This window comes from Charadrius vociferus, unplaced genomic scaffold (genome assembly GCF_000708025.1).
Source record: "Charadrius vociferus isolate BGI_N301 unplaced genomic scaffold, ASM70802v2 scaffold365, whole genome shotgun sequence".
Classification (NCBI taxonomy): domain Eukaryota; kingdom Metazoa; phylum Chordata; class Aves; order Charadriiformes; family Charadriidae; genus Charadrius; species Charadrius vociferus.
In genome coordinates this window covers 1,514,108-1,535,568 of record NW_009648559.1, presented here as the reverse complement: position 1 = coordinate 1,535,568, position 21,461 = coordinate 1,514,108, and the positions used below count along the sequence as shown (strand labels likewise).

Sequence of the window (21,461 nt, the reverse complement as noted above, 5' to 3'; positions counted from 1 at the left end):
TTGGGCTTTGAACAAGAGGCTTAGGAGCTTAGATTCTACTAAAAGTCTGGCAACAAAGCACCAAACTCAATTTGACATTTAAAAAAATCTCTCATCAGTCAATACCCAGGGAATGCAGATCAGGTTTAAAAACAAGTATCTGATGAAATTGAAAGTTTCTATATGTGATTTAACTATTATCCTACCATAATGATTTGGCTTACTGTTTATATGCAAAGGACTCAAGCTGTTAGATCAGATCTTGCAAATTCCCTACGCTGTGTACAAGTGCGTTCTCAGTGACTGCCGGTGGATTACCTTCATGGGTGAAAATGGTTCTGGTATGCATGGGGTTGTGGAGTCAGTTACATTTACAAAGAAATTCTACTGAAAAATATCTATGATCAAAGTGTTTGTTTTTAAAATCAAGTAAATTAAAATAGTAATTAACTGAATCAGAAAACATCCTAATAGACTTTATTAAAAAAAAAATAATAATAAATCCATGCCTTGGTCCTAATATAGATCTCCTTAAAGTTAGAAGGTCTGAACAGGTCTAGCCAGGTATTGATCTATCCATCGGTAGTCTTTAGCTGGACTGCCTTTTGGTTGCCCAATACCCTTTCCAGGCAGGCTGGTCAGAATTTGGGGGAAATTCTATTTTCCAGTTGTGAGGAAAACTCTGATTGTTGCTAATGTAAATGGTTCATCACTGAAATACCTGTGCATTTATAAGGCTACAAAATCTCCTTTGGTGGTTTTTGCACAGTAGGCATATTCAGGGCACTTGTGAGCAGTATCATCCTAGTTAAACAAACAATACAGTCTCTCCATCATAGTTGCAGTCAGTAAATTTAACTATTTCTGCTTTGAAAAAGGCCCTTTTGTATTATTTTAAGAAACACAGAAGTAATAAGGAAACATTGAAAAACAATAAGTTAAAGAATTCATTATGTGCTGGAAGAGTGAGCCTGTGGACACAGCTGGTAGCTATCAATTATTCTTGGTTATTACAGAAAAATCTGACTCCTTCTGTGATCACATAAAAATCTGTCAACATTGCATAGTACTTCATCTTTTACCAAGTGTCAAAAAAAAAAAAAAAATGTGGGGGAAGGGGTAAGTGTGGAAATGTGATTAAATATGAAGGTAGTAATTGTTAGAGGTGATTGGTTTTTAATATTAAATGCGCTTTAAAACAAATTCCTTTTCATCTTGCCAGATGTCTTAGTGGCAAATTATTTATGCATTAAATACTTCTCTATAGTTTAGCGCAGGCTTCTCTTAAATCCTGAAATTATGTGAAGTGTCTGGAGTAAGAAGAGTTTTCTTCAGAATAAACTTACTGTAGAACAGCAGGAAACCTAGAGAGCCTGATTTACAGTTTCCTCTTTTTAATGCTCATTGTATAAAAATGTTATGAAAGTTTTAAAAGAAGTTCATCAGTTCCTACTGTGAGCCAGGTTCTGCCCTTCATGTGCACATATGCTGATCCCATTTGCCTTCTAGAGAACTCATGCTCATATGTAAGGGCTGAACTTGGGAAGCTGAGCAGGACTGAACTCTACTCTGGCTTATTGGTCCCTTTTCACAATGCTGAAATATTTCCTTTTCTACAGAGAATGCGGTATCTATCTAGCTTACAGGAAACTCTGCCAGATCAATCAAAATATGACACAGTTACGTATAGCACCTCTCTCATGCTACTTTCAATTGCATTTCTTAGATTACAAATGGGAATATTCTGAGTGGAGCACTTGCTCTGCCAGCTGTGGGAGTTCAGGAACCCGCTCCAGAAGGCTGCGGTGCATGAATGCAGAGAAACGGAAAGTAAACGAATCATTCTGCAGAGAGCTGCAGAAGCCAGAGATTACTTACCAGTCATGCAACGCAGATGACTGCCCTGCCAGGTAAACTCTTTTCTACTCTATTTCCATGTGTTCTTCATGTATTAAAATGTTCTCACAACCTCCTGAAATTGTTTCTGTGTTTATACGCTGAGTCTGAAATGTGGGGTTTATTTCATCGTGAACCCTGAAGTGTAAGAGATGTGAAAATGGATCACAAGCAAGGAGAACACTTGATTCAACTGATGAAATGAGATCCTGTGCAAGTCTCCATGCTGCTGCAGCATGTCTCGCTGCTACCGCACTAACACCTTAAAAGCTCAACTGGAGGTCTCTCTGAGACATTGCGATGTGCTAGTTTTGTGGAATCTGTGCCAATGCCCTGAGAGAAAACTCATTATGTTTAGAGCAGCCAGGACACTTGTGAGTGGAATCTGTGTTCACCTCCTCTCCTTCCGTGCCAGCAGAGCTCTGAGTAGGATACTTATTGTGGAATGCTTCATTTGTCTCTAATGCCCCTCACCACAGTGTCACACTCCTTGAGTGTGCTTCCCTGCCAATTTTCTCGCTGGATCAACTGGAGTAACTTGTGATCTTGGGACAGAAAATCTTTGTATCCCAAGCAAGTAGACTACAAATCTGATTCCAAAAGCCAAAACCTAACCTCTAGACTTCTTGAGTTGCACTGAGTGCTCCAGCTCAACAAGGCGTTGCTCTAGGTTTTTAGCAGGAAATCCCACAAGCATCCTCAAAACAAGTGCTTTCCATTGCTTAAAAGGATTGGCCATCACTGCTAGCAATGTAAAAAGCCTTGAGGGATGAAAAGTCATGCACACGTTTTGGAGTTGTCCCTCACTGGAAAATGTTTGGAGAGAAGTGTTAAGACCTTAACTGACATTGTGGGAGTGCATCTTGCCAGTATGTTCTAAACTCCATTCTAAATACAGAAAACATAGCAACAGATAAATATCAGGAAATTTGTTTATGTTTCATTATTAGCAGCCAAAAAGACAGATCATCTTAAATTGTGAGTCTGAACTCCAGCCAGCCCATAACAAGCAAACTTTTTGCCAGTGGAAAAATACTGAAATAGAACTAATAGTTTGAAACACACAGACAGTTGCAGGCTTCCCTCTTAAAAGCCAGCCATTCAGAGCAGGTGACAGAGTTTGGAGGATACTAGAGGGCCCCGTGCCCCCCTGAGCAAGGTCGTGCCTTTTCAGCGGACTGCAGTGCATGACTTAACAATCGGATTATCACTGGACCCAGAGTATTCGCCACAAAACCCAATCAGTTATTTTATATGGCTATACAGACTGGCACCTAAATTCTCTCTTATTAAAATGCTTAGATTTATTTTGCTTTTAATTTGGCCTTATGTATTTACCAGTGGAAGAGAACTGTCTGTATACTAACATAATTAACTCTGCCTTGAATTATACATGTATGATAACATACAAATTGTTTTTCTCTTATGAAATATTCAACGCCTTCTATACAGGAAGAGCATCCCAGGTACCTGGAAAATAGCTCCGTGTCTGGTTCCAAGTGCCTCTAACCTCTCTCCCTTCCCTGTAATTACTGACCTGGGAGGGAAGTGCAAAATGTTCAGACTTCCCTTTCCATTTCTCCACATACTGATTTCTGCACGATCTTCTCATCCCAAGGCAACTCTTTAGAAAGTATCCATAGAATTACGAAGGCTTTAGATGTACAGTCAGTGTCATGGACCCTTGTTATTAAAAGTGTTTCGTGTGTGTTTAATCACTTCTCTCCAGCACAGCATAGAAGTACGGTTAAGCAAATATAAGGATTTAAGCACGCACTTAATGCGTGCTTTGTTTGCCAAATGTGGGCCTTGCTGACTTGCTGTGCATGTGCTGCACCAAATATTTGCTAAAGTACTTGAGCTTTTAAAGGTAAGTGCCCAGACTGTAAAAGATTAATCTTTCCTAAATAGATATAAACTATTTGCCTGTAAGAAAATGAAATAATTGCTAAAGAGAATAGAATATTTTTCCTATTATCACAGTTGTGCTACACATAACATCTCATTCTGTATTTCTGGCCTAGATTTATGCAAAGACCAAGTCAAATAAATTGTATTACCACCTGCTGCTTCTCCAGTATTGTTCCTAGCTGCCAAGACAGGCTCAATCTTTGCAACTTCTAACAAATAAATAACATGTTCTGTTTGAGCCATTATCTAGCAAGATCTTCGTGTAATAAATTTGGATGAGTTATGACACCTGTCACCTTAGCAGTAACTAAATTGGTACCATTCATTTTATAAGTTATGGAAAAGTACGGTGTCCTTCTTTCAGAAATGTTAAATCTAGCATGGTCTATAGGGTTTACCTAATATCACCTTTTGGGTAACAAGCAGTGTAACTTCTGTTAGCATATTGAGCCACAGCTATCTAAGAAATCATCAGTTAACCAAATTTATAAGATCTTGCTTAACAACTGAAAAAGCTGAGTCTACCTTTTCTCACGTCTAAAACTTGCAGTGACAGGTTCTTTTGATTTTTATCTGCAAACAGATCGCTGCAAACTACCAGCAAGTTTGCAGTGCTTTCATAGTTGCTATAAATTTGCCTTTGCATCCTGTAGGTGGGTAACTAGTCCGTGGTCTGAGTGCTCTGCATCTTGTGGCAATGGATTTCGCTATCGACAAGTAACTTGTCAACAAGTAAAAGCCACCGGCAGTGTGCTGACACTGCTTCCAGATGTGTGTATGCACAGAGATCGTCCTGCGGGAAGGAAACCCTGTCTGGGTCATTTGTGTACAGTGGGGACAATACAGACAAAAGGACAGGTAGGTTACAGAGTTTGTCTGGAAACTATGTATAAAAGTGTATCAGTGTCATGATAGCATTGGCTGAACATCTCTCTTGCACAAAGCAAGAGCTTGGTGGCACTAGCTGTAATTATCTTTCAGACCAGTGAATTACCAATTCTGAGGTTTTTTTCATTTTGTGATGTCTGAGCTACTTATATTTGTTGAAGATGTGATCCAAAACCTGAGTATTAGTTTCAGTATATTTTATAAGCTAATCCATTACTAGCTATTCAATTTTTTAAGCTAGTATATTGCTGTTATTGCAGTCTTACAAGATCACAGTTTGCATAGCTGTACTTGTGAAGTCCCCAAAGAAAGATATATGAATGTGCTTCAAAAGTAGTTCCCACAATATTTAATAACCAGAACTTGGCTTTCTTATGTTTTCTATGTTACTTCGTTTGTGCCATAAACTTGTGTTCATTTTGATATGATTTTGATAATTATTAACACAGTATTTATGATAATTATTAACACAGTATTCACTATTCAATGAACAAAGCAATGAATTAAGAGAATTACTGTCACCACATTCCTTATACAGGTATTAGCAATGCAAGTGTGTGATAGAGCTACAGAAAGAATGTTATAGCACTAGAGATGTGAAATGATGAGATCATAGACACTGGATTTAGCTTTATGAATAGGTTGTAAAGTCGGTATCTTGGCAAAACTGCACACAGAGAATTCAAAATATCTAGGCCTTATCTGAATGGAGGTGTGTTAGGGTTGAAGAAGGAGAAATACAGATCATTGGGTTGCATAACTGAGTAACTGCCTAGAAGGGTGATTCTGTTGTTATTAACTTGGTTCTTTCTTTTTCTTTCCCCTCACCTTTTTCTCTCCCTTTTTAGTGTTCTGGTCGCTGTGTAGGCCAGCCTGTAGGTTTACAGCATCGTCACTTTATATGTCAACTTCGTAATGGATCTTTGGTGCCAGACTCTTCTTGTGATGAAAGAAGGAGGTATGCAGTTTTAAGAAGTACAAGTTAGATTCTTTAGATGATCAAATTAAAGATACAGGCTTGTCAATGCAGTATAAATATGCAAATTCTTATTTATCAGACACAAGGAATGGAGGTAGTGACAGTCATCCCTTTGTATACGCTGGATGAATTCAGGAACGCAAGGAGGGAAATGGATTTGATCAGTCCTCCACTGTGCTAACAGCAAAATTAGGAATAGAGCAAGAGAATCTCGATTCCCAAAAGGAAAGTAGAAATTGGAGTGATCTGCCATAACTTTTTTTATTACTGCTCAACTGAGTCTCTTCTGATATTATTTTTTATTCTGCCCTACTGCTGCCCAAATTTTATAAAATAAGAGTTTTCCTGGGCCTTATTTTGTGGACCATGTAAATTGGGTTACTGGTATACGATTATTGAAATAAGGTGTACTTCTCTGCATAAATAGATCTCTTTCTGCCTTTTAGTGTGTACTGTTGAGGTATGTATGAGGTATGTAAAAACTGGATGGTTGAGAAGTCACTTTTTACTTCAAGGTACACCTTCTTTGCAAGAACGCTGTTAATGTGTTTTACTGTCTTTTAACAACTCCTTTCAATATGAAAAGTATAGGCTATACACTTCCACGGAATCTTAATCAGCAGATTTGCTTGGGACTATGCTATAGCACATGGATGGATGGTAGTCTCTACAAAACACCATAATGTCAAAAGGGCTGAATTAGAGACAAATTAAAACTGAATGCGAGGGTCTGGGAGCACAAAACTTTGTCCCATACCAAATGCGTAGGTAGGGCAATGAAGAGCAGGGAATAAATGGGTGACAAGGACATGCATGGGAATTGTTACCGTGTTTCCTGATTACTGAACCCAGCTCTTCAGACTTCTTGCTCTAGAAGTGCATCTGAACTAAGAACAATTTAAAGCATTTTTGCTGCACACACAATGAAATTTTGGCTCCACTGAGGTTCATGGCAAAACTTCCATTTACTACTTAGAGCCAGGATTTCACTTTGGCAGCTTCAAATGTCTAAGGAGGTTCAGTGTCGGCATAGAAATATTACTTGCGTTCAGGAGAGAGGTTACGCACGAAGCACTTGCAGCATCCTGTATGCAACATTTCAGGGCCAGTTAATTTTTTCTAAAGGTAAAACATTTTTTTTTCTATTTCAGGATTAAGGAATTGCTTTAAAGAAACAGGGTCTTGTTGTCTTTCGTTTCCTCATGAGTGAGGCATGATGAATGAATGCAAAATAAAGTATAGGAAATTCATATAAAACCCCTCTTTTTTACTGTGAAGATTCTCAAACATTGCAGCAGGTTACTCAGAAAGGTTGCAGTCTCCATTCTTGGAGATACTCAAAACACAAACGAAGATGGTCTTCAGCAACCTGGTCTAGTTTACTGTGCTATGAGCAGGGGGTGTGCACTAATCCGTCTCCAGAAGTCCCTTCCAACACTGGTTCTATCATTCTGGGAATAACGGTTTAGCACAAAAGTAAACACTTAACTGCCATTTATTTTCTTCCACAGGTCTCCTGTCAGAAGAAACTGTTCTTCAGAGGCATGTGATGTCTATTGGCGGACAGGCCCATGGAGGCCTTGCAGTGTGGACTGTGGGAGTGGATTTCAGTCAAGACGAGTGTACTGTGTACACAGAAAGAATAACAAACCTGTGGCTGATCAGTATTGCGGATGGAGGAAGAGACCAGTGACCTGGCAACACTGCAATGTCACATCCTGTGGCAGTATGTAAATGTTTATTTATATATGAGCATAGTAATAGTTTGTAGTAGTTATATTAGAAAGTGACTCACAGTTGTACACTAATGAGTCTACAAGCATTTGATTGTATATCAAAGGTAAAACTATCCTCTCCAAGGAGCACTTCATAATCCTGGGGTTGTTTTTCTCTATGAGTGGGCCAGTTTGATATTAAAGCCTCAAAAGCACTTTTAGAAACAGGATATTTAGGAAGTTGTTTTATGCAAACTTCCCGATGTGACTGTGCCAGTTGTGACTCATAAGTCTCTGAGCAAGCTGTTAATTTCTGAAAAATGGGGTAGTTTTCTGAAACAGACAATAGATAATGAATGTAGTGAGATCACACCTCTTATTTGTGACCTAGTTTAGCTTGGAATCCACTGTTGCCAGAAATGCAAAGTAAAATAATTACAAAGCTACCAGGAATCCATCAGTTGTTTACATTTATGATGATAAATTCTACTATTTATCTTTTGTCCATTATAAAGCCTTTTAATGTTTAAATATATTTTTCAGAAGGCGAATGCAAGGATACAACTCACTACTGTACATTTGTAAAGCAACTAAAGTTATGCTTGATAGACATCTACAAACAAAGATGTTGTCAATCATGTCAAGAAATGTAACTCTTCTATGGAAAGTTCATGATGCTGCAGTGAAGAGATGCGAAGAGAGGTTCATTAAACTAGCCTGCTCAAAGTATATACTTGTAAATAAGACATTAGTCATAACAGTTAAATGGAAACATGGGGCTAATGAAAAACAGTATTGCAGACTGATATGCTGGACAGGGTATTTTTTCTGGAAACTTTTATTATCCACTCTTTGCAATTGAACTTTTAATGTTTTAAACATTTTCGTGTCTGGATTAGGAAGATAATATCATGGCATATCATCTGTAAAATTTTACAGGCCATTGCATTATAATTTTGTCAGGGGGAAAAAGCATTGTCTAAAAGCACTAGGTAGTGCTTACTGTCTTTTACTTAGGAGAAAAACAAAGTCACAAAATCCTTTGAAGAATTTTAGAATGCAGCAACTATTGACCCCTAGGTTTTAGTTTTATTGTTTCATCAAATTTAACACAATTTTTAAATTTACAGAAGCTGTGGCTTGTAGCTGTAAAACTTTTGGCAGCAACTTCATTTTCATAAACACTTTGAGCATAAGGGTCGATCTCACAGGGTGTTTTACTGATATTAGCTGTCAGATGGATACACAGAAGTACATTTCATTTTTCGTGCTTGTATTTGTGTATTCAATAAAAGACATTGTAGATGCTAGTGCAGTTTTCAAAACAGCAATAGATCTGTTTTGAATAAATGAGGTGTCATTTTCCATGGTTTCTGTTCTGCTCCAGTCACTGAAGTACAATCAAAATTCTGGCATGATTAGACTTTTCTACTGATTTTAAATTAGACACAAGCCTTCCTTCTCAGAGCTGTGAATGAAACATTTGTGAGCACTGTTCTCTTGCACATCAAGTCAAATGGGGAGCCAATAACTGGCCAAACACGGCTGCCAGATTTTCTGTCTTGAATAAATATTTTTTTTTCCCCTTGTTAATAGGGAAAAATGTCCAAGGAAGAATCATTAATTATGAAGGTAGACAAGTGCAAGAAATCTATTTTGAGCAGTTTTCCATCAATATGACTTTTTGTCACGACCATTAACCATTTGAGACTTTTGCAAACTGATAAATTCTGATTACAATATTCCCAAGTAAATTATTATATTGCAGATTATGTCTCATTAGGGCTGTAAATGGAGAACCCCACAGGAGGCAGCAGATAGGTGTTTTTTTCTTTTGTAGTTTCTAAACTACTGCACGTGTTGGAGGCCTGAATGCTTGTATTGACTTGGATCTTGTGTTACGTTACTGAACTACATTACATGCTAATTAGTGGGTATGCTGTAAGAACAGTTTTAGAAACAGCAGTCCTGCGCAATGGGTTTGCATCACTGAAAATTAGATTAGCACTACTGTATAGAAAACGTTTAATGTGGACCATTGGGTCCAAGGCTGACTGCAAGGAGAGGATATTCCTGATCATTACCTTTTTAATCAGCAATGGGTCTTGATTGTTTAAGCAGTTTTTTAAATTAAAAGAAAACATTTGTAAGATACTTTTGTAGATATTTATTGTCTGATTTAAAAGTGCAATATTTTGTTTTGTACAGTGTTTAATAAAGATTTTTGGACATATATTTTTTCTTATTACCAAAATTTCCTATTCATGTTTTTCCTTGATATTTAAAGTTTTCAAATGTTAACACATAGCATTTTTTGCTTTAATTTTGCCTTTGGTTAAGTATGCATGCTATACAGAAGCAGTGCTGTAAATGTTTGTTATTGCAATTGGCATGACATTCCTCTGTAGATTATTTTATTGCTTCTCCAGTAACTGAAGATGTCTAATATTTAGCTTTCTTGAACGTAGTTTTGATATTTCTGAAATAAAGTCTAGTTTGATTATTCAAGACTGTGATTACCCAGAGATTATTTATTACCATGATTTTCATGGTAGCTATGCTTTCATTCCAACTGTCATTTTATCAATCTACTATGTCCATAATTCTGGGATTTTTTTCACGGCTAAGTTTAGTCCTTATTTTTGACAGCTTATAAAATTCTCAGCTTGATTGTAGTCTGCTTTGTGCTGCTATAAAGAGGCAACATAGATGTAACCCAACTGAAAAAGTGGGGAACAGAATTTGCCAAAATCTAAATAAGTCATCTCTGACTCATTGAAATCTAGAATCAGGATTCTGTAAAAAGGTGGAATAAAGTTACATTTCTTTGCCAGGCCTTCATGTACTGCACCAAGCAGAGTTCGTTTAGACCCAAGAGAACAGATCTACGTTTTATATTTAGTGGGTGATGGCAATAGCTATGTGAAAAAAAAAATGGTTTCAGAATATCCAGTATGTGTAATAGTCTTTAGAAAGAAGAGTCTCATAAAAATATGAGCAAGAAAAACCTTAAAAAATGTTATTAAATTGAAAATAAATGTCTAGCAATGAAATGGTGGTGTTTCAGAGTTACCCTAGATGGCAACCTCGGCAAAGGTGCATGGGTCTATTTAATTTTCCTTTTGTGTCACCAATGCATTCTTTCATGTTCTTAAAAAAAAAAAAAAAAAAAAAATTGTACAGCAGTTCTGTGGAGCATGCCGTACAGCATAGCGCATGAAAAGCACTTTAGAATAGCAATTGAATCCATAAGTAAATTTTCCGCTCTTACATCTTGGTTTAGTATGACATCATAAAATGCTGTTATTTTGAGAAAAAATCGCTTTCCAGCCTGCTGCTCATTTTGTTGGCTTTTCAATAATATGTTGCTTATGAAAAAGTTGACCTCAAGTATTGAATATTGTCTGAAGGTTTATAATATAATTTGATGCTTTTCCTGGAAGCACAATGAGTAGGGTGTGGCTCTTCCAACTGTAATGTAATAAAGGCTTCTCTCTTTCACTATTAAACTTAGGGGAAAACATTAAGGGCAAAATGAAAGGAAATATGCCCCCTCCACACTAAAAAAAGTCTTCAAACACATCTGCTGAGGAACTGTTAAATGTATCTGAATATGCCCTCCACTTCCTCTCAAAAATTTGTGTGCTCTGCTGGTAGGTGGCAGCAAATTACTTTCCATAACTTAACAGAGGGGAAAAAAGTTACTTAAGAACTAAAAAAAGCAGCTGTGAAAATGACAAAAAGCATCTGTGCTCACTCACAGAGCCAGAGGAGCAGCCACTTTCAGCAGAACATGTGGGCACGCATAACTTAGTGGATTCAGATTGCGTTTCTCAATGAGTTTTCTTCCTCCCTAGAAAAGAGCGCTGGAGGATATTAGGAGCTTCTGTAAACTTCTCATGAGGTACCAAGATTGTGTGTAGGCCATGGACTTGGGTAGGTGTAACTGTGCAAAATTTTGACTTTGTTTCCTCAGCTGTGGTCAGAGATTGACTCAAGTTTCATAAAGAAAAGGGTGTTTGTACTTTGTTTTCTTCTGTGGCACAGAAGGATGACAATGAATTGGACTTTTTCCTGCCCTGCTCTTAGGATATCACAGCTTTGCTCATGCCCTTGCTCATGCCCAAAACATGTCTTTACCAGCTGGGGACATGAATAATCTCCAGAGAGAAAAGTTTAATCGTTGTTTCATTAACAGAGTAAGTCACATTACAAAAAAAAAAAAAAAAAAAAAAAAACAACAGTACAAAGACAAAGATTACCTAAAAGTAACTGATGCTGTAATAATGTCTGGAGCTCTCATGAAATGCTTTTATGCACAGCTAATATACTTGTTTCAGCTTTCTTCCTTGCATATGACCCAGTTCCAGCTTTCAACAAGTTTCCATCCTTGATCTTAGTCCTTTTATTGGTGACTTGATTTATGAAGTACAAGCACATAATTCTTCAGAACCCAAATGACTGCCCTATACCAATGCGTACAAGATATGCAATAGTGAAAAAAAAACACAACTATTTATTGGGACTTGCTTAAATCATGAACATAATAGGATGGAAATCAGTTCATCTAGATTTCTCCAAATCAGGTAAAAACACATAAAGAGAATACTAAATATCTCAATACAGAAAGCATAATCATTGCATGTACAATTTCTATAAAAATTTTGTTTTCTGTGTATTTGTAACAAGGAATTCTTTGAAGAGCAGACAGACTGAAGCCAGGCTGTCTAGAGGTTTATGCATCTTGGCTGATATTTCTTTTTTCAAACTGAGTTTGCACTATTTTCTGTTATCTTTGCATACACTTTTATATAGCTTTAGATGGAGCATAATGAAATCGGGGAAGTCAAGGAAATTAGAATGCATGATTAAAAAAGAATGGATGCCATGTAAGATGGATTATTCCTACAAAAAAATGGCCAATTTTTATCACTCCTGTAATAGACTTCTGGTTTTGCTTTGATTGTCTTCAGGCTATTAGTTTAAATGTTTTTAAAATCAGAATTTGCATTATTTAATTTGCTTTCAGTGTTATTTAAAGAAAAAATGAACAAGTAAGATTCTAATTACTTTACCAGGGCACTTGAAATACTGCATTTAAGTATTATGACATAACAGCTACTTCCTTTGGAATAAGATTACTATTTGACTCGGAAAATTCTGGAGTAAGCTGGCGGAAGAATTTGTGACCATGAGAATCTGTGTTTACATAGACATAACCTGGAAGAGATGGATAATTTGCTGGGCAGATCTCTGGTTTCTTTGGAGTATATTCTGTGCGATACATGGTTTCCTCTTGAAAAGGAGCCGAATTAAGAACTATAGCATGTACAGGTTTGAAACTTTGAGCTGGAATGATCTGATGTGGTACATAATGAGATCTGAATGTAGTTAAATCATTAAATTTTCCTGTGGGTTTTGGAATTTCTTGTTGTTTCTTTGTAATCTCTTGCCGACAGCTACCCCAAGCTTTAAAGTCTTCCTTTGTAGTAGTATTCCCTTGAAAAGGGGCATTGGTTCTTATTCCATTAGAAGCAGGTCTTATGGGGACAGCAGGAGAAATCTCATGCTTCACATAATCAAGATGGCTTGTGGAGTTAAAATCCATGTTGCCTGGGGGTGGAATGTACTCTCTTGTTTTGCGGACTTCACGCAAGGAGACCAACCATGGCTGAAAACGATCCTGGAATTCAGTGACTCCATTAAAATGAACGTTGGATCTGACTTTTGCATTTTCAGGCTTGCAGCTTTTTGCAAGTTGTCCAGGTAGCCCTTTAAAATCATTCCGGTGGGTTGTGAGATCTTCAAAGGGTTGGTTGCTTGGCTTGTACTCTTCTTTTGATCTTACAAATTTTGGTTCCAGTTGATGAGCAATATAAGAAGTGCGATGGCTAGTAGCACCATCGAAAGGCACATCTGAAAGCTTGGCTACACAAGGAGGTTTAAAACTTTGTCTGGGATTCAGTTCCCTAGGAACAAAGTCATCTTGAAACGTAGTAGAATTTCCAAACTTTGCTGTAGGTGGGTGGTATATATGCTCCACCTTACTAGTTTCCCTTCTTTGAACTTCCCATGACCTATAGTCATCTTTAAGGCAAAAACAAAACTTCACCATACAAGTATTATTACTTAAGACCATTCATTTAAAATTAAGCCAAATTCTTCTGGTATTAAATCTCACAAAACAAAGAAAATGGATATAAGTGAGAATATAATGTTATTTGCATGTTTGTGATCTCTCAAAACTGTCTTCTATTAGGTGATAAAAACAGACAAAAAAATTGTACGTGATGCCCTATGTTGACTGTTTCCTCAAGGAAAAAGAAAACGTTGCATGTACATGTTTGGTGTCTGTTCTATACAGAAAATAGCCATATACGATATCTTACATTTTACTTAGAAGTTTATGCAAATATACAAGACTGAAAGGAACCTCATAGGCCAATGGGTCATGTTCACTACTGATTGGGAGAATTATCTCTCATAATTTCCATATCAACAGTACATCATCTTAAAACTTGATTTATTTTTTTTCTTTGCTTCTGGGTTTTTTTACTAAAAGACTCTTCTGCTTATAGTTATAAAACTTACTGTTCAGTCTAAATTTCTTCATGGGCAGGTGAAATTTGTTGTCTTGCAATCACTGTACTTAACTTCAGCTTCCTTGTTTTTTCACCCCCTGTTGAACTGCTAACATACATTTTAAGTGAAGCAGTTGATTGCCTACTTGTATACTGAGACTAGGCTGAATTATTCATTATTTGCTAGCTTACTACTTACATGTAGGCTAAATAGAAATATTTAAATTTCCTTATAAATTATTTACAATCAATGAATAGAAATAGAATGTATTTCTATAAATGCATTTCTGTCTAGCATAGGCCTAAGCTTAAAGAAGGTAGAGAAATATGTCTGGGGTTTTTTGAAGAGCATTTTTCCCCCAGTTTTACCCTTCCAACTTTCTCAGTCACTGCACTCCTGTTTTAATAGCCGTATCAGATTCTCGTTATTTCAACTATCTTTTCCATACCACTGGCCCTCATAATCAAGAACATATTGATTTTCATCATTCTAGTAGATGATATCTCATCATTTATTTCTACTTACTTTTCACTGGGGATACAATGCAGTACATGTAACAAATTCAGTAACACATTTTATGTATAAAATTTTCTACTTGTATAAATATATCAAGGTCGCTTGCCAAAATAACTTAAAAGGAGATTTAGTGTCTTTGTGCTGACCATTGTAATAGGATAATTTGTGTCAAAACACATCATTCGTAGGATAATATGCAAGCTATACAGTACAAAAGAAAGAAATCTAAAATCAACTTTTGACCTACTCTGTGGAAAACCACGTGTGATATGATCTAAAACTATCTGAAAGATATTGGCACTTTAATTACAACCAATTTTTGCCTGAGATAGCCTAACCAAGTGTACGTTAGAATTTCCTCCTTCTAGCAAGGAAAACCTTAGAGAAGGCTTTTTGTTTAGAAACAATAAGTGTCACCTCTAAACAACTGGAGTGCTGAACATCTTAAGGCATTATCACCTGCTTTCTAGTATGTCTTACTCTCTGGCCCAAACTAAGAAATCCAGTTTCTAATACCAATTCAGAATACTACCTTCATCTTGCTTATTTCTCTTTCTAAAGGTGGCATATACTATTACCTTGATAGGTTGGTATGGTATCCAATTTTCCTCCTGTAGTGTGTTTTCTCTCTAGAGGTCTTACCAATGTCACTGGTTGTATTTTATGAGCATTGTAATCTTTCTGGTATGTGGTTCCCAGTTCTATCTCTCCCGTCTTTGGTTTATGTTCTTCTTGTATTCGAAAAGGTCGCTTCACAATATCATATGGTAAATAATCAGATCTGAATTGGGTAAAAAGGAAACACTAGTTAAAAAAAATAATTTCTGATGGAGTCACTTTTGTCATTTTTTCATTATATGGAAAACCAACAACTTATAATGTTTACACTGAAACATCAATCTGATGCTATATGTTAGAGGGATAGCAAGGCAGAAAGAAAACCATAATACATAAATCTAGGGTCTCTGATGCGTGATATAGCCTTTATTCAAAAGTAGACGGTGAAGCAACTTTTTCAACACTCTGAGTCTTATTCCCCGTTTAAAAATATTCTTTAAAATGTCTGAAAGGAGGCTAGAAAAAGCTGCTGTAATTTTACAAATGATCCAGAAAGCAGACATCAAACTACTACAAGTGGCAGCATTTCAGCATTTACTAATTTCATAGTAACAGCATTTCACCATTTTTATATGGGCACATGACATTAAAAGGGTGTATATTGTATATATAGGTGTTTAAACAGTATATGCAGTACACAGTCAACTTGCAGAAGAGCCTTTGGCCTTTCCATGTGCCTTCTGTTTCTTAATAAAAAAATAAAAAAGTTTCACCTGTTGCCCTTATAGCTTAAAAGAAAAACAATAATGAAAAAAGTAAAGGTTTATGCTCCTGTCACATTACCAATAATGAATGAGTTATGTCTTTTTCTAACTCTGTGAAAGATGCTCTTTAATTTTGTAAGCTTAACATCAGAGTCTGTGCACTGACAGGCCAGGCCTACTGAATCTCTTTACAGTTGGCTTTCTTCAAATTCCTAGTAATTTAGAACTGTCTGAATAAAAAAAAAAAAAAAAAAAAAAAAAAAAGCCCTATTCCTTTTTTTAAGGGTTTCATTTCCCCACTATCTCAGATTCCACACATGTATTACAGAAAGTTCCCTAGCTTGCCAGCTTCTTCAGGCTCGATGAGACCTAGATTTCTAAAACAGGCTGAAAACAAGGACAAAAAGTTTAGATTATCTTTACAGGTTAAAGGATGCTGTGAAGAATGTAAATCTTCTTGTATGCATGCTTCACTATTTTTTATGACCTTTTTGTGGTAACTGTATTTCTACACTCAAAATTTATACTTTTAAATATGCTACAAGTGTAAAAGATGCAATGATTGCATTTTGAAAACTATTGCAATACAATGTTCAGTCCCCCCTTAAATGAGAAAGTATGAGAAACTTTTATAGAGTGATTGTAAAACACATTGCTTCAGAATGTTTACTTAAATGTAGTAATTCCTTCCATTTTGCCACGATGCACTTGGTACTCTTGTTTCGGCTTAAGGCTCCGGGGAGGAGAGATGTTGCTATACTTGGGATATTTTTCCACATACTCTGTTGTGAGGCACGGCTGTTGTCCATTATCATAAATCCTTGTGGGTTTATGAGGGCAGCGATGGCGCCTGGGTAAAACACATCAGATGAGATCATTTTGAATAGTTTCATTTAAGGGAAAAACCCATGCCCTATCTACTGAGAGTGAATAACAAAGAGGGAAGATTGAACAATGTCAGTAGCTCATGTTTAAAAACTTTTCTGAGTGATAAAAACACTGAATATTGTGCTGATGGCATAGGTCCATACTGTCCAGAGCACAGTATACTAATACAGTAATGAAGAGTATCAGTATGTGAGTTAGTCCTTAGTATAGAATACAAAGGATGGATAGAGTTGATCTCAGTCCTCTAAATGATGCTACCACCAAGATGCACTTTTTTCTTTTTAATCTTTAATGATATTACTAGTCTTATTTGTGAAAATAACTAACTATGCTTCATTTCTCCTCTCATATTGTCTCTTTTTTACTGTTTTCCTTCATTGCTTGTCTTTTATTTTTGTGCATCTGCTCACCTGTTTTCACCACAATTCAACCCTTTTTGACTGAAATTTTAGTGGTATGAAATCTCACGTGCACTTCTTGTGCTCTGCAGGCTGTTTCTGACTTTTCAAACCTTCCCCCCCCCGCAAGGACTGACTAAATCCTCTATACCAAAACTATGTTTGTTCAGAAGTATTGACATCTGGTTTTCTTAACAGGTTTTATTCAATTACACCTTCTTGTCATGGATGCCTATTTTGAGGACACCATTGTCTTAAAAGGTGTTAAGAGGTATATCATGACAATTTATTACTTATACCTTGTTGTTTTGTGTAAATTACACATACAATTAAAATGTACATGTTAAGATTTTCAAAGCAATATAGAAAATATTAGATTCATTCTACTTTGCGTAACACATCTCCCTGGTAGTTTGTTTCAAGCATAATTGTAAAATTTTGGCTGACATGCAATAATTATCTAATATCTCCTTTAAGTAAATATATAATGAAAGGTGTTCCTCCTACTTGTGGCTGACAACTTGCAACACTGGTTCAGATACAAGCAAAGGGAAATACAAAGAGATAAAGCATCGTATTTTAAATAAATAAATCTTCTAAAATTCTGTACATTAAAAGCAAATACAACTAAAGAACAAGAAAGGTAAAAGTGTACAGCTTTTACTGGGTACAAATAAATTCAAGTTTCAGGAACCTAGATACCCAAGGAATAGTTCAAAGGTCTGCAGAGAAATTAGATTACTATTAGCTAGCATTGACCACCAAGAAGGAAAAAAATAAATTAAAGCCAAGGTAAAGTAGAACACAGAAACAGTCATGAAGGACTTCTGCTGACAAAAGTAACATAACCCCCACCCCCCCGAAAAAAAAACCAGTGTCTAACTATGCACAAAATTACTTAGATTCAGATGAGACTGTTCAGGAAGAGCCTATATGCTACTCTGTGCTGTGAAAGAACTTTCAATGGGCCTAAAAGGCAATGTAAAATTACCGTAAAATAAATATGAATTTGACTTGGAGAAGAGATTAGGGGCTTTTTGGTTAACCAATAAATCTATTTTTGAATGGTGTTCAACTGCTAAACCAAAAGTTTTCATTTAGATAATAACTTTATAAAACTTATTACATAGGGCATCACAGCTCTTTAGGGAGATGATGCTAAGAATCATCAGAGAAGACAGATTACAGGTCTGATAAATGAAATGCGTTGCTTACAATTTGGCCAGAACTCCTTGAGTCACTGATTATTTTAAACTTGTTACTTCTGGTTATTTTAACTTCAGCCCCAGAGTTACTGAAAATCCAAATGAATTTGGTGAGAGTATGTCTTCCCCCATGACTGACTGATGTCTGCTTTGATGGATTGTTATTCTTTCCCTTCTTTGAGGGAGTCTATCTTGTGGCTTGCATGAGGTCTGAACAGAATCTCAGCCAAATAAAATTGACAATGTATGGGCTCTCTAGTGCCAAACGCTCTTGGTCTGATTATTTTAACAAAATGATGTTGATTTTCACTTATTTAGGATCTGGCATACATACACTGTTTTTTCACACAGTGCTAGCAAGACCCTTGAAATTTTTCCACAAAGTATTTTCCTCTTAGAGAATTAGACTAATAATGAGAAAAGTTTAATGCTTATCATCATAAAGTACTTATTTAAAAACAAAACAAAAAAATCCTCAAAGTTGTTGGGTTTTTTAACTGCCAGTGCACATGCCATGGTCTGAAAGACAGAAGTTATGTATGCACACTGTATTTTTGAGAGTCATCGGCTTTCCTAGTGTTGACAGGAGACCAAGTAGTTTTTTGGGGGGTTGTGTGTATTTACATGTGGTAAGTATGAAAGGCTTAAATATCCCATATTTAGAGAAACCTTCCTCTTTCCTCTTAAATTTATCCAGGAATCTATATTCTTATGATAATGATAACAGAAGTGCAATAAATGGGGAATGGTCGACAGACTGAGAAAAAGATAAAGCAGTCGTCTATATCTTGAAATTAAACTTCTATGCTTTTGTATGTGGTGATTATCTTTTATGTTAGACAAATACTATTCCTGAGTGCAGAGAGTTCATCGACCTCAGAGGCTTTATTCTCCCTCTGGAGGTCAGATTTAACATCCTGTATTTGCTCTCAGACGTTTCTATTGAGCCAGTGATCTGAAGCCTGACTGCAGTTGCTAGCAGGGGGTAATTTTTTCTTGTATTAAGTTAGCACATTTGCAACCAATGAGAAATAAGAGAATAAAAATATTTCCTTCTTGTTATGGATCAATCCCAAGTAATACTAACTCATAGTTTCTCCACATTAAAACTATACCACTTCTAAAATAAGAAATGGCTCTGGAATATCTTCGCAAACAATACAGAATCCAGCTGTTACTCTGCACACTGCAGTTTTGAGAACATTTTTATGGTTTATTAAAAAAAACCCAACATACCAACCATCCAACCAAACTTACATCTCTACCATGGCAGCTTGAATATGATCATCATACTGCCTTGGTAGCATCTTACGGTACTGCAAACGTCTTAAAGTCTTAAGCTCAAAAGGCTAGAAATTGTCAGTTATTAAAAACGGAGAAGTCCCCAGCATTGGACCTATTTTGCAAATTGATCTTTAAGCATGCTCAGCACTGGGTACACTTCCAGTCGTTTTTGGCATTACAATTATTTGTTGATTTTGAAAAAGATCACCTAATAGGCACCGAAAGTGATTCAGTCTAATAAGCAGGAATCTATTCAAAATACTCTTAAAAATCTTGTAAAAATTATTTGATTAAGAGCCCAAGACTGCAACCCCCAAGTGTGAACACTAGCACTCAGATGTGAGCCTTTAACAAGTGGATTGTGTATATCACAATGTAAAAAAAGGTCATTCTGGAATTCTGGAGGCTCTTCTCACTTCCCTGTAAAGAGAAAGCAGAATAAAGTTCTATCTTACTGACCTTCCTTCCCTGTATTTGTAAATTTTTTTCCCAGTGTTTTTTCTTCTGTGAGTAGCAAAGAAAGATTGTTTCCTTCTATATTGTTATTTAGAGTTAAACAGTAATTATATCTCCACAAAATTTCCTGCAAATAGCTAAATGATAAGTTCTACAAAATACTAGATCTTTTTCTTTGCTTTGAAATCTCTTCTAAGATGTGTATGTGTTGTGATATCCAGGTAACACTGCCAAGAGACCAGTCTTCGCCTAAAAACAAACACTATCGCTACACTGAAGCAAACACAATGTGCTGCCCAAACTAATAATGGCTTAAGATTTTATTGACTGTAAAAACTTCAGTGAGGTTTATTTTAAACCATAACTTTTGTGCATGTTTTATTAAATTATTCATATTATTAAACTGGGTTGAATTGAGAATTTTCAATTGAGTTGAACCTTGTTTTCTGCTGTGAGCTGTGCTATCTCACCATGTTTATACTTGAGCCTGGGCCAGATCTGCTATCTCACCATGAAAACAATGTGTTCCAACTCTTTTAATCTAGGACTTTTGAAACAAATTTATGGAGCAAACTACACCCACGGTCTTGGCCAAAAAGAACATGAGAAGCTGCACATACTGCCTGTGTCTCATCTCTGTCTACAGATAAAAAAAAAAAAAAAAAAAGTGGCTGATGAACAGATAGACAGACTTCCCACACAGAAACACAAAAGAAGTGTGTCTGGTATACAAACCTCAACGTGAAACCTGTAGTTCACAGAGTGCTTTGCAGGCATAGGGTTGGCCTTGTATTTACAATAGGTAGCGATCACACTCTTGTGATCTTACGATGTATCTCCTTGTATGTAGTTATTAGACTTTTTTTTAAATGTCAGAGACGGAATCTTTGAATCCTAGGATGAGACTCCTAGGATGATTATTTTTCTGGGTTTTTTAAAGTAGAGAAGAAATTGAGAATATGAACAGTACTGACTCCAAACCTATAAACATATATCTGAATTTCGCGAGGTTTACATCCCTTATGATTTTGGGAACCCTGACTTGTTAATTTGATAATATTGCTTATAGACCTGTAATAGTAATTTTAAACAAAAAAGAAAATGCTGCTGTTACGCCAGCCCCGCTGTGCTCGCACAGGTTTCTGCCCAGGCTGATTTAGGCAGAACTCTCCCGGGGGTTCTGTTGGTGCAGTCTCTCCACACAGCCGCCTCGGCTCTGCTTCATGGAGAAGCCGGATCCTGAGGTTTAGTCTAGGTGGCTTTAAACGGCCGTCCCCGTTCTTTTCCCTTTCAATGCATTTAAGACCTGCTTTTTCCCCCTACTTGATTTAAACGTATTCCTTCATATTTACTGAGGAGATCCCTTCTAGAAAAAAAGGGAAGCCAGAAACTGTTGAATTGGGAACGTCACCCAGTTGCTCCCTCCCCCCTGCTAAAACTAT

At 36.5% G+C, this 21,461-nt stretch overlaps 2 protein-coding genes across 2 annotated transcripts in view; one reads left to right on the top strand and one right to left on the bottom strand.

The window, feature by feature from the left end:
* Positions 1 to 8,021, top strand: part of ADAMTSL3 (ADAMTS-like 3) — a 183,058-nt gene extending 175,037 nt beyond the window's left edge. The window contains exons 27-31 of the mRNA XM_009886113.1: positions 1,706 to 1,889; positions 4,440 to 4,644; positions 5,523 to 5,632; positions 7,165 to 7,379; positions 7,912 to 8,021. Coding sequence (XP_009884415.1) covers positions 1,706 to 1,889; positions 4,440 to 4,644; positions 5,523 to 5,632; positions 7,165 to 7,379; positions 7,912 to 8,021 — 824 coding nt within the window. The remainder of the gene's footprint in view (positions 1 to 1,705; positions 1,890 to 4,439; positions 4,645 to 5,522; positions 5,633 to 7,164; positions 7,380 to 7,911) is intronic.
* Positions 8,022 to 12,472: 4,451 nt separating this feature from the next.
* FAM154B (family with sequence similarity 154, member B) lies at positions 12,473 to 16,631 on the bottom strand. The gene is made up of 3 exons (XM_009886112.1): positions 16,459 to 16,631; positions 15,045 to 15,247; positions 12,473 to 13,455 (listed from the first exon to the last, which is right to left on the bottom strand). The coding sequence occupies exons 1-3, from the start codon at positions 16,479 to 16,481 to the stop codon at positions 12,473 to 12,475; spliced, it is 1,209 nt and encodes a 402-aa protein (XP_009884414.1). The 5' UTR covers positions 16,482 to 16,631.
* Positions 16,632 to 21,461: the final 4,830 nt, after the last annotated feature.